Source organism: Pempheris klunzingeri, chromosome 3 (genome assembly GCF_042242105.1).
Source record: "Pempheris klunzingeri isolate RE-2024b chromosome 3, fPemKlu1.hap1, whole genome shotgun sequence".
Lineage (NCBI taxonomy): Eukaryota > Metazoa > Chordata > Actinopteri > Acropomatiformes > Pempheridae > Pempheris > Pempheris klunzingeri.
The window spans coordinates 6,806,959-6,819,846 of NC_092014.1; the positions used below are offsets into that span (position 1 = coordinate 6,806,959).

Below are 12,888 nucleotides of genomic sequence, written 5' to 3' on the forward strand. Positions count from 1 at the left end.
ATTTCATGTATGGCTCTCTAAGACCTCTCCCTGCAGAGCGATTAAGCTATTCATCTGAGACATTCAATAACACACACACACACACACACGCAAAAAGCTATCATCAAGCAAGAATTACACCCACCGTTAACCCTGCAACACGCCCAGCACCCAATCAATATCTCTGTGTACATGTGGGAGTGTGTGTGTGTGCATGTGTGTGTGTACACATGGCTTCTAATATCCCTTTCCCACTCGATAATTGCTGGTTGGTAATAATTGCTTGTCAGTCTGCCTATAGGCTATTGTGTTTATTTGACGGTGCGACTTTGTGCATGTGTACTTGCAACTGGGAGTGGCAGCTATTATGTTTATCCATGGAACACTAGGCTATAAATACCAGTATGCCTGAAAACATATGAATCAATTCACTTTAAAAAGACACAGTGAAGGAAAAAGGAAAGAAGGAGTGTGGACGAGAAACTAAGAACAAAAAGATTAAAATAGAGAGAAAACAAAGTAAGTGCCTGAGAGAAAGCAGGGGGTGTTGATGTGCAGTGTACACAGCTGGACTGAATACAGAGGAAGTCAATACACTTTCATTACTATTCACAGGAGAGGCTAACGGTGTGTTCTCTGTGCTCTGTTCTGGCTTTATTCACATTGAAGTGTGTGTGTGTGTGTGTGTGTGTGTGTCTGTGTACTCACTGTCCTCGTGTGTCTGCAGCAGAGTGGGCGGGCTGCGGGGGCCGTCTCCAGGTGTTGTGAAGCAGAGGGTGGAGCCAAAGTACCAGGTGAATTTCTTAAGTCCGCTGACTAATCCGGTGTGGCGTGAACCTGGGTAGTCTGGGGTGATGGTTACCACGGTAACATCCTCTGGAGACTGCTCTGGCCAGACCAGTAGCTGCATTAAGTGACAAAGATGATTACTGGCGACATCTAGGTTCCCAATAATATCTATTGTATCCTAAAATATCCATCACATTTATTAGTTTGTGGTGTATTTCCATTATTTTTGTTTACTTGTTATTTTAGCTGAGTCGTATTGGCCTCAGGCTACCAAATACAAATCATATTATTCAGAGTGCATTTATGAAACAAAACTTATTTGTAGCACAGTACGATGGGGTATGGTGAATCTTTCTTGAATTAGGCTGATACCGAAGGGTTTCTCATCATTAAAGTTTAAAACTGCCTATGTGGTACTCACAAATTTGTCAAAATGGCAAAAATATTCATGTTTCATTACTAGAAAAGTTATCTGCATTCCAAACATTGAAATGTAAGCATTGTTTACGTATGAATGTACCACTTAACATAAATTCCTGCCCGCAGGCCATTATCAGTCATAGCAGCATCTGAGGACAAACACTAAGTTTGATCAGTCCAACTAAATGCCTAATGAAAGGTTAATTTGTCTCTATTGTGAGACTTGATTTATATTCAGAATTGCAGCAGTTTCGTTTGTGTTATTGCTTTAGCCACAAAACAAACACTGAAAGGCAAACACTTACATATTCATAATAAGAGATAAGCCACGAGCAACACTGTGATATGGTACCCATATTTATAGTTCCTGGTGAAAAACAAATGTGAAGTTGTGGGCCAAGTTTTCATCGGAATTAGGGAGCTCAATGGATTAGCGGTAGGTAAATGCAAAAGAAGAACAAGCTGCATATGATTAAAAAAATTCAAAACGTCTCTTTAATGGCATATTGTAGGTGAGACATTTGCATACACCTGTTTTTGAGGACTTCAGAAACACTGACCCGTAGACACAATGTCTTAGTGTATTCCAGTCTATTCCCTTATTCTCTGCCAGCAAATGATGACAGTAACCAACACTGTTGACTGTTGTTGTTAATATTCTCCACAATGTGGAGTCTTAATCATACCCTCTAATATAGTTCCCACATGCAGGCAGTGTGAACGGTTCATTGAATGTAATCCAGTGGAAACCCAATGACACACCTTAATGGAGCTTCACAGGTCAAAGAGGTTTAGTCATTCACTGCCATTGCCACTGAGCCAGTGCTACTGAGTTTCTCTAGGGAGGTATACTACTTCTCGGCCACTTTGTGTATTCCACTTGTCTTATTTGTATAACGTTCTTTTATATAGGGAGTTTCTCTGTGCAGTCTGTACTCTGTACTTCTAAGGGCTTGTTGATGGCATGTAAATTTTCCACTAACAATCCTGTAAATGGCCGTACCAATACAAGCAATACCATTATGATACACAAGTGATGACGCAAAATGGTAATGGAATATGATGATTTATAATTGTCAAAAATCTTAGTTAATAGCCCACTACAGAGTACAATATTGAGTGTCTATCATATGGGGAATAAGTTATAACAATTGAGTGATTCGGGACACGACCTAAGACATGTTGGAGCTATAATTTCATGTTTATTCTGTACATGCCTCATGCTAGTTAATAATACTGGATTTTTTGGGTGTTGTGGGTTTTAGCAGCACAGCCCCCGGACGTTCATAACTACACATTTTGCTTTGAATAGATCTGTTGTTACAAAAAACACGCTTATGTTGCCAAATACTCAGGATTAACAGTGCACATGCTGTTCTAGTGCTTCATATTACCTCTACAATCTGAGATAGGAGCCCAATCATAAACACAAGGATCTCCTATTAGGGAAAAGTCTGTGATATGCAGAGACAGTTGAGTGGCTGCTTCTCTCTCTGCCTAAAGGGTGCTGCACTGCACCCAGTCTGTCATGGTAAAATACGGTTTTCTATTGTAATTTATTATCAGCACAGTGCAGTTTGGGTGCAGTAAAAGAGTGCTGATCTGGCACCCTCAAGCATCTGATGCTAGTCCACTTTTAAAGGGTGCTGGGATGATTGGGCCTGCTGTTGCTATAGTAACGTGTGGATTCTGAACCAGATTGCAATGGAAACCCAAAGTGTGCTGAAGAACACAATGTGGTACAGTATTGTCCCAGAGTAGACCTGGGACAGGCGATTTCTGCATTTTCTGTATAATTCACTGTCAATACGTCTTTTATGGAGCCTCTTTTGAATAGAAGAGCAGCCATGAGAGTTCAGGCAAAATGCAATCTGTTTAATGAAAAACTGCTCTATCCTTTGTCTTTTCGAAAGCTCTGAATAAACCTAATTTATGAGTATCTGTGAGACAGAAAGACAGACAGATAGGCAGACAGATAACTTTTACTACTACAACAAATACAGTTTCAAGGACATGTAAATGGAGGATATGAAACTCGTCAGAAGAGGCTCTTTGGTTCTCCCTCCAGCAATCAGTTTTGAGCTATATTTCTAAGGGTATTGTATATAGTCAGTGGTCTGTGGGGGGATAAGATGAGATGAGGCTTTGCTTCATATCCTCTTTTAATTAATATCATTATCTACTGTCCTCTAACCAGCGAAACACACCAAAAGATGCACACCCACATGTGCAGAGCAGCAATGTGAGGCTCCACTGACTTGAAGTGGTAAAGGCTGGTTTACAGAGGCAACATCAGAAAGAGACACATCAAACAGATGGAAACCCATATAGTATTCATCAACCAACAGAGACGCCAGCATCCACGTTCTCTAAAACACACACTGATCCAGTGACAAGCTGCAAGACTGTGATGCGTTTTCTTTGTCATGTTAGTGAAGAATAAATCACATACCAGAACTAGTACTGTACACACAGATAACTCACACTATTCAGCCCTTCGCTCTCACTCTGCTCCCCATTATCTTGCTCCTTTAATGTTATCTCTTATTTCTCTTCTGTCCCCTGCTACCTATTTTCTCAACGCCTTCTCCTCTTCTCCCATTTAATCTGCTCCTATCAGTCCTTTTCATTTCGACCTGGGGCTAGTTCCTCACATGGCTTGGCTAATGGTATGGGTAAACAAAAGCAAAGCACTGCATCCTGGGACATGACCTCTGCGCTGTAAGTCCTATTAGAGGTTAACAGGTTTTTCACAAAATGTACCCATACACACACACAGAAGACAAGATTCATTTTAACAGCATCTATTTTCTTTTTAATTCTAAACTTTTAAATTGATTAATAAAATGTGAACAAAAGTCTGGATTAATAGACTTGTTTTTTGGAGTCTGCACAAAATTAATCACGGGTTGGAGGTCATTGAGACGTCAAGACCTCCAGACCTCAATATTATTAAAATACTGGCTATTGTCTTGTCTGCAGGTCTGCATATTTAATATCACTTCTAATTTTAGTGTCTGGAGAGGAGTTGTTTTTATCAAAAATTTGATGATGAAAGGTGATGAGGACAGACACGGTGAATATTTAAAAGTGCTCTTTTGTCTTACAAATACTATATCAGACGTTTTAATTTACACACATTTTTACATTATCAACTAATTTAAAAGTGAAAAATTCAACTTGTCACAAGATAAGGGAGAAATCCTGCACATCTTTTTTTTTTTTTTAAGTAGACGAAGGTTTTTTGTTTTATCGAACTTTACAAGAATGTTGGAGCACATATTTAACTTTGTCTTGTTCCACATACACACATCCAGAGGCTTACCTTGTATCCCTGGTTGATGCCATTAATAAACTGCTGAGGCGGAGGGTTCCAGGTGAAGCGGATGGTGGTCGAGTTGATAGCTAAAACTTCCACTTCCTGCGGAGGTGCTGTGGGAACTAAACACAGCGATACACATAACACTTAGCTGCAGTTGGTTCAGCAAGAGGAAGAGGATGCGTGTTTAGATACACAGGAACAACATGCTGTATACAGTAACAGTCATGCAGCCCTAAGCTGTAGAAATAAATAGCTTTCAGTTATGCTTTTATTTTTTCAAGTAGTGGTTTTAAATGTCTGATACAGCACCATATTTCAATATTTTATGTTGATATTCAGTACATTTTCAATTAAAAATATCTGCTAAGCTTGCAAAAGTTAAATGCCAAACCTACACTGCTGTTCTCTGCTGCAACATGACCTAATTTCTCAATAAAATTCATCTCATCTATTGTATTCTGCTTTCACGTTTCTTGCTAAGTATCATCTTAGGAATGGCTAAGTGAGATTAGTGTACTGCCCCTTCAGCGACTGGTTCTGAACAATGACAGCTCCTGCAGACAGCTAAAATGATAAATTAAATCTATTAAGCCTTTCAGTTCATGACCTTAGGAGGCCAGACGGAGGCCACAGGAACTCAGATGACTCATTAAATTTGTTGGTCCAGTCCTGTAGCCACATCACTATCCCTTTACTAACCAAGCAGCCCTGTCAACCTGTATCACCTATATGACGAGACTGCGTAGTACGTCATGATTTGTTGATTACAAAATACAAGTCATGATGCTTGATCTGTATTAATACTTGGCTTCACAATAGGCCCTACAGCACTGAACCCATCTACAGCCACACACCCATGTTGCAAAGAACCATTCATAAACTAGAAATCTGGCTCTTTTCTGTGTTTAAATTTGAATCTCGGCTTGATAATAAAAAGTTCAACAATGAGAATCTGCAGTCAAAAGCAGAATAGTAAATAGCAGAATAACAATGCATCAGTTTGAAACGTGTATAAACTTGGCAAAGGCATTCATCATCCACCAGTGAGTGAGACAGAGAAGACAGAATGCTAAGAGATAAGATGGGAAATGTCTAACAAGAGAAGCTGTGGAATACACTGTGTATATAACAGTAGTTTTTCCTATGAAATGTAAGTTATTTGTTCAAATTGAAAAAGAGGGCTAAACATGTGTTGAGTTACCACGAGATAGACACAGATTTACCTCATCCACCTCAACTTCTCTTTTCTCTTCATGTGCATGAATGCGTCTCTAAATGTGTATCTTTATGTGTTATATAGAATCTATCTGTAAGAAGCTCCATGAAAACATTTAAGCTGGGAGGGAAGTGTGTAACTGTGAAGTGTGTGTGTGTGTGTGTGTGTGTGCGTCTGTGGGCACATGTAATGGTTATTACACTGTAAAGGGTTTATGCTGATGCTAGAAAGCCACCGAGTGATAATGCACTGTTGCATGATGGGAATGCCCTTTACATCTTCTATTTGAGCCAAAGAGGCCAGACGACACACAGAGCATACACAGAGTGGAAAGTGCAGAGACCAGAATAAAAAAAAAATGAGTGAAAAATGGTAGTAGAGACATAGTGAGAGAAAGAGAGCCGGAAAGGATGAGAAGTCAGAGAGGGAGACGGAAGATTAATTGATGTTAAAGATGCTCTCTACCCCCCCTGCCATGCTGACTGTACTCCTGGGGACCGGCTCCTAACCCCTCGCAGCTCGCTGCTGCAGATAAAACACTAAACTCTGTCCTCTGGGGGAATCTTAGTATGCGCATATGACTCTATGTGAGAGAGTGGAAGAACAGCGATATTATCAGAGTCTAACACTGAGCTCAACCACATCCTCTCAGAGATACTGAGACGGAGAGAAAATGTCCAATCCATCGCTGCTACTCCCATTAAAGCACATTAGAATAATTAATGAGCCTAACTCCCTCTCCTAAGTCTATAAACCTGTCCTGAACTCTTGTAATAATGACTGTGAGTTTTATGTGCACGTGTGTGTGTGTAGCTCGGCCCATCTTTAATAATGATAATATACTGTTGGAATAAAAGTCAGGAAGAGAAGAGCACGTGTTTAAAGAAGATTTATCCTCATGACCACTTTACTGTCTTCACTTAGACTTCCTGCTTTCACTACCTCTGCGTGGATTTATGTTTGACTGACTTGAAAGTGTGTTCCTCTGTACAGCCATGTTTATTGCAATCATCCCACTATTACTTATCTTATAATATACTTATAGAGCGGCACAGACCCTCATTTCCTACATACTTCCTCCAGCCAATCCTGCAGCATCCCAAGGTGCTCCTTGGCCAGATGGGAGATGCAGTCCCCCCAGCATGTCCTGGGTCGCCCAATGGGTCTTATTCCAATTGGTTGATGCTGGCATGCCTTTGAGGAGGCCTCGGGGGCAACTTTCATGCAAGTCTGAACTGCATCAACTGTCTCCTCTCAAAGCTGAGCTTCTTATCCTATCACAGAGACCGAAGCCAAATAGCCTTGCAGAGGTACCTCATTGCTACTGCCTCTAACTGTGATCTCAGTCATTTGATTGCTACCCAAAACAGTAAAAAGAGTTGGGGATGGTCTGCTCACAGGCACAACCTGCTAACAGTTTAGAAATGTTTCTGTATTCTGTAGTACAAATGTTTTTAGAGATGAATGGAACGGCACAGATGCAGCAGGTGCTTCAGTGCACTTTGTCTTTAAGTTCTAAACCACATTCATGTAAAAAAAACAACACAGTACTATAACTGCAAAAGTGTGGAAAAAGGCAAAGTCAGATGGCAGCTTTTAAAAAATATGTTTAGGGTGAAAACCTATAGTCTTTATACTTGCATACAATCAAAGTCCAATATCATAAGAATATCTCAAGAACACATATAAATTCCCAGCAATGCTCTTTTCTACATCTAATGTCTATTGCTCACAGAGTCCACGAGAGTACAGCTTTGTCTCACATGTGCTTCCTGTATAAATAATAAGTGGGAACATGTGTATATAATGTGGGATTGTCCAGATGTGAATTGTTTTTTGTCCTGTATTTACGGACTTGAGGTGCCAGGAAGAGCTACTCTTTGGCAGTTATATGCAAAATGCTACTGATACGTTTACGGGGAATACTTTAAGTTCATTAACACGTTCATGGATTGGTGATTGACAAAATGTCTCTGACTTTCTTGGTACATTTGCTTTACCCTCAAAGAACCGGAAAGAAAAAGTTGTGTCGTTACTCACCTCCCTGCAGAGTGTACTCTGTGACAGGGCTGCTGTAGACACCCAGGCCGGCTCCAGTGTAGGCAGCCACCTGGATCTGGTATTGTGTCCAGATGATCAGATCTTTCAGCAGACAGTAGTTGGTCTCTGGGCTGCTGATATTCTTCTCCTGGTAGTCCCCTGGTAGTCCTGCCAGACGGTACCTGCACACACACACACACACACACACACACACACACACCAGTATAAGTCGAAATAGTCAGACAAATATCTACTCTATTCCTATTGGTATTAGTATTATTATTGTTATTGTTATTGTATGAACTGAACTGATGGTTCAATCCCTGGCTCCGTGTGTGTGTGTGTATATACACACACACACACACACACATATATACATAGAAAGAGAAAGAGAGAGAGAGACAGAGAGAATTATGACCGTAGTGGCTAGCTAGGTTAATAATGTAATAATATAAAATCATACCAGCGTGCATATTGTATACGCCTGAAAACGCATTTTAAAATAAACAAATATGTCACTTTCACACAGTATGATTAGTGGCTAAAGGATTTTCCATTGGTGTGAAGATGCCTGAATCACGTCAGAATCCCTGAAGAATAAAAAAAACCTCAGTGCCCGGTGACATCTTAAATAGTGCACTTTCAAGGCCTTTGCTTTAGTACATGTGATATAAATGTCCACTTAAAAGGATATATGAGCCGACTAGACAGGGAGGCGTAGTACCACTTAGGTATTGTACTGTACATATCTGATGGAGCTGAATGGGGTAATAATCCACATGTCAGCGTTTTAATATGGAGCCTATTCAGTGTAACAGGATATTCCAACATTTCACCAGCTGAGTCAGCGCTCTATCACACATACGTATTGTATACACACACACACACACACACACATGCAACACACAGGAACACACTCATACACACAAACACAGATACACAAAGTGAGGAGGCGCCGGAGGCTGACATGGGATCTCTGTAGTGGAGAGGAGATAACCCCTTTTCTCCCCTCCCTCCACCTGATACACTGACACTCACATGGGGGGGGAGGAGACGATATGAGAGAGAAAATGAGGAGGTGTTCTGATACAGAAGGAGAGTCCACAGGGGAGGGTGTGAGGAGGTAGAAGCTCTGTCCTAAAAAGCTGAAATGATAGAGTGGTGATGTATAAGTGTGCGTTTCTATTTTCAACTGATTTCTGGAGTGGAGGCAGATAACACACTGAACAAGCGTAAAGACTTGATAACTTCTACTGCAATTTTATGCAGATTCGTATGAGGCAGCTGATGACAGTTTGATTACACCCAGTGTATCATACTTTAGGTAGACGTTAAAGTGAAGAACAGCCGACCAAGGGCAGCGAGAGCATTTGTAAAGAGCACTTGTGTCTGTGTATGAGTGTCTGTGTGGGTATGTACTTGATGAAGAGGGAGAGACAAAGGAGGGAATATTTCTATACAATGTAGATTGTCATGGGTTTTTTCTGTACTGCGACTAACAATTATTTGCATTATTGAGTAATTACTGGGTTTATTGTGTCTGTTAAATGTCAGAAAATTGTGAAAAATTGCCTGTCACAATATTTTAGATTTCAAAGCGACCATAGAAAATTGTCTGCTTCGCGTGTCAAACATTTCAAATAGCACAAATTTATATTAATCATGGGGGTGCAAAACAATAAAAAGAAGCAAATTCTCACATTTTAGAAGCACGTGCCTTGTTTGGCATTTTTCCTTGATCAATTACTTAATTAATTAAATGAATAGCTGATTATCGGAACTATGTTGAACTATATAACAATAAACCTATAAAATCCGTAAAGATGAAACTGAATGACCAGTTTTTTTCCACCTTACACCTACCAGCCAATCAGAGGCAAGACTTTTCAATGCTACAAAGCCAAATATGCAGGTGTGTGTGTTTCTGTGTGTGTGCATACCTGAGCACATATCCTCGGAGGACTCCGTTGAGCTGGGGTTCTGGTGGAGGCTGCCACTGGACCATGATGGACTGGTTTGTTCGCCCACTGGCTACAATGTTCTTCGGAGGAGCGCTGGGTGCCTCCTCCCTCAGCATCAATCTAACACACACGCACACATATAAAGACAGGAAGAAAGAAGAGAGAGAGAGCAGGAGAGACACATTATTCTGATTAGGTTGATTAGGTGTCCTGTAAAGTGAATGTCAGTGTTGCTGAAGAGGTGCGGGCGCAGCATTTGTCCTTTTCATCTGATGTCCACCACATCACATATATGGACAGTTTGCACAGGAGCATTATATTAGGTAAGTCGGCTCAAAAGGAATTTTAAAGCAGTTCTCTCTCCCAAGTATCTTCATCTTTTCCCGTCTGGGGGTCAGACTGTCTACGCACAAATTATCGTGTTTGTCAATGGAGATACACGAGACAGAGCTGAAACTTATTATAGAGAATCATCACACAGCTTAAACAGCTCTGATTAATTCTTATTGAATTCCGGGCTCATCTCTCTCTTCCCTCGTTCTTCTGGTGTATCTTGCAATTTCATTTAATACATTTGCTTTTCATCTCTGGCTATATTGTTCATTTATTTCAAACAAACCACTGCTGCTGCTGATGGAAACGTTTAACGCATCACTTCCAGCGTGCCAGACGATTTCTCGTGGGAATGATCGAGCTGACACTGGGTGTTTAAATCAACAAATGTAAAAGCGTTCATGAACTCGGTATAAGTTGAATCACTACTGTGCTTTCTTCACTGGCAGCTTAGAACAACAAAGAGCATTTAGTATCAGTATGTGGCAAATTGCTGTTTATATTCTGTTTTATCTCACTCCTTTTAACTTAACGTTTGCTTATGTTCCATTTATACGACGGCAATCTTTGGACAGCTTCTATTTCAACCTCAACCTTACACCACTATCCCTGATGGGCAGCTATACAGTGCAACAGCAACAGATACTTAAATCACTATTAGTTAAAAATGAGCAAAGAGCTGGTCTTTTAATTTCCACTGAGACAGTATGATCTCTCGCCCCCTCTGTACTCTTCAACCCTACTCTGTCTCTCCAAACCTTTTTCCCATCTTTCCTTCGACATTTTGAACCCCTCTTCCATTTTTTCTCACTCCCATCTGCAAACTTTCACCTTTCATCCATCATGTCCTTTGGCCTCAATTATTTCATCCTTCTATCTTTTACTCATCTCCATCCCTCCTCTTCTCCTCTGTAACCCCACCTCCTCTCCCATGATTAAAGCTCCCAGCCCTCTCATGGTTGGTAAAGCACACAGGCTGAGCTGGTCAGCCTCTGGCTTTACTGTAAGCAGCTCAGCTAACGTAATCAAAGCCATATGTGCTCACACACACACACATGAGCACACCAAACAAATTTCTCCCAGCTTAAGACAGACTGCAACATCCGATGGTCTTTTCCCTTCCATGGATTATGTCTGGAGATTTACATCCCTCCAACCCCCCTTGCTTCCCTTCTATGCACCCATGTCTCCCTGAATGATTCCCTATGAGCCACTGAGCCATTAGTTGTGGTATGGCTTTACTTATTTGTGTGTCTGTATGTGTATGTGCCTATACGTGTGTGTGAATATCTATTTGTGTGTGTGTTTCTGTGAAGCCAGGGGTGTGAAAGCTGTTAGCTTGAGACTTGTGCAGGCGGATATATGGCACAGGCCAGTGGTTTTACAGCTGTGCTTTACTTCCATTAGGTTAGGCACTGTCAGACAGCACCAGGTGCTGCAGGCATACACATGTACGCACATATCCACACACACTAACACACACACACATAGGCTAATGGGCCTTGTGTGAATGAGATGGGCATTAGTGTAGCCGTCTGGAAATGGGGTATATATAATCCTCAACTATGCCACTGCTTTTGACTGAAATTGATGATGCACATTAATGCACATATACAAACTCACGCTACACAAACACCCACACACCCATACAGTGCTGAACAGATGCGGTCATTCACTGTTTGACTGCAAATAAAACACACACACACACACTGACACACTTATACTCGATGCAGAAACTTCTTGTGAATTGCCTTAATTCGCTTCCAACCATTTACCAGTAAATATTTCATACAGTGGGTTCAGCATGAGGACATCGACTTCACACAAGAGATTAAATGCCCAAACCTCAACCCACCTACTTATACACCACTTCACATCCACCCAAACATCTACAGGCATTCATACCAACATCCATACATGTACTGCGACCATACATAACAAACACAGCACAAAACCTTCGCAGAACGCTGTGTGACACACTTTCTCTGTCCCTTGTTATTAAGAGAGAAAAGAGGACATTTTCCACAGGAGATGTAAATGATTTCTAGTGTATGAGTGGAAGTGAGGGGGGTGGGTACATGTATTTTGTGCATCCCGGCACTGTGGGAATTAGTAAAAGTTTCTATCTGTGTCATTCTCCACAGTTTAATGCCCATTGGCTTTCTCACTAAATCCAAACACACTCACTCTTGAATTTAATGGTGTTACCGGGATATTAAATCTGCCTCTATTCAAACAGGACGGTAAAATTTAGATCCAGTAGGAATAAGAAATAGAGAGAAATGAGCAGAGGGAGGTTTTGCCAAGATGACAACCCATGGTAGAAAAAAAAGCAAGAGAGAGAAACCAGATGTGACATGATTGGGTAGAACCAGCCGAATAGATGAGCTTATTTTGTTCGTGTTTGACACTCTAAGTCTTGTCTGCTTTAAATGTTATGCTGTTTAGCCTGAGGCTAAAAGCTGCACAAATGGAGGAGGGTGACACACTAAAGAGACTCTGTCTGGGAAATAGAGAAACTTTGTGCATATTCTCACAATGAATCAAAACCAGTTGAGACACACATTTGCTGCAGTATATGTGCTTCAGGTTTGTCACTTTCATAATGTAGTCAAAAGTGTTTCTGCTGCATGTCAGCAACAATACCTCAGAACACTGGATGCTCTGTCATTGTTGTAGTTTGGTGTGCAGAACATTAAAAATGCAGGTTTAAAAGATAAATTTATTTTTCACATAAAAATGTCAAAATTTGAATCAAGCAGCTGATTTTGACAATACTGACATGCATCTTAAGGTAGATGCAATAATGTACTTATAATGTTTTTACT

At 40.8% G+C, this 12,888-nt stretch overlaps 1 protein-coding gene across 1 annotated transcript in view; it reads right to left on the minus strand.

Moving 5' to 3' along the window:
- LOC139225692 (protein sidekick-1-like) overlaps positions 1-12,888 on the minus strand; it is a 213,790-nt gene that overhangs the window by 46,262 nt on the left and 154,640 nt on the right. Inside the window, exons 17-20 of the mRNA XM_070856523.1 lie at positions 9,707-9,847; positions 7,767-7,948; positions 4,514-4,629; positions 688-883 (exon numbers count right to left, since the gene is read on the minus strand). Of these exons, the coding sequence (XP_070712624.1) occupies positions 688-883; positions 4,514-4,629; positions 7,767-7,948; positions 9,707-9,847 (635 nt within the window). The remainder of the gene's footprint in view (positions 1-687; positions 884-4,513; positions 4,630-7,766; positions 7,949-9,706; positions 9,848-12,888) is intronic.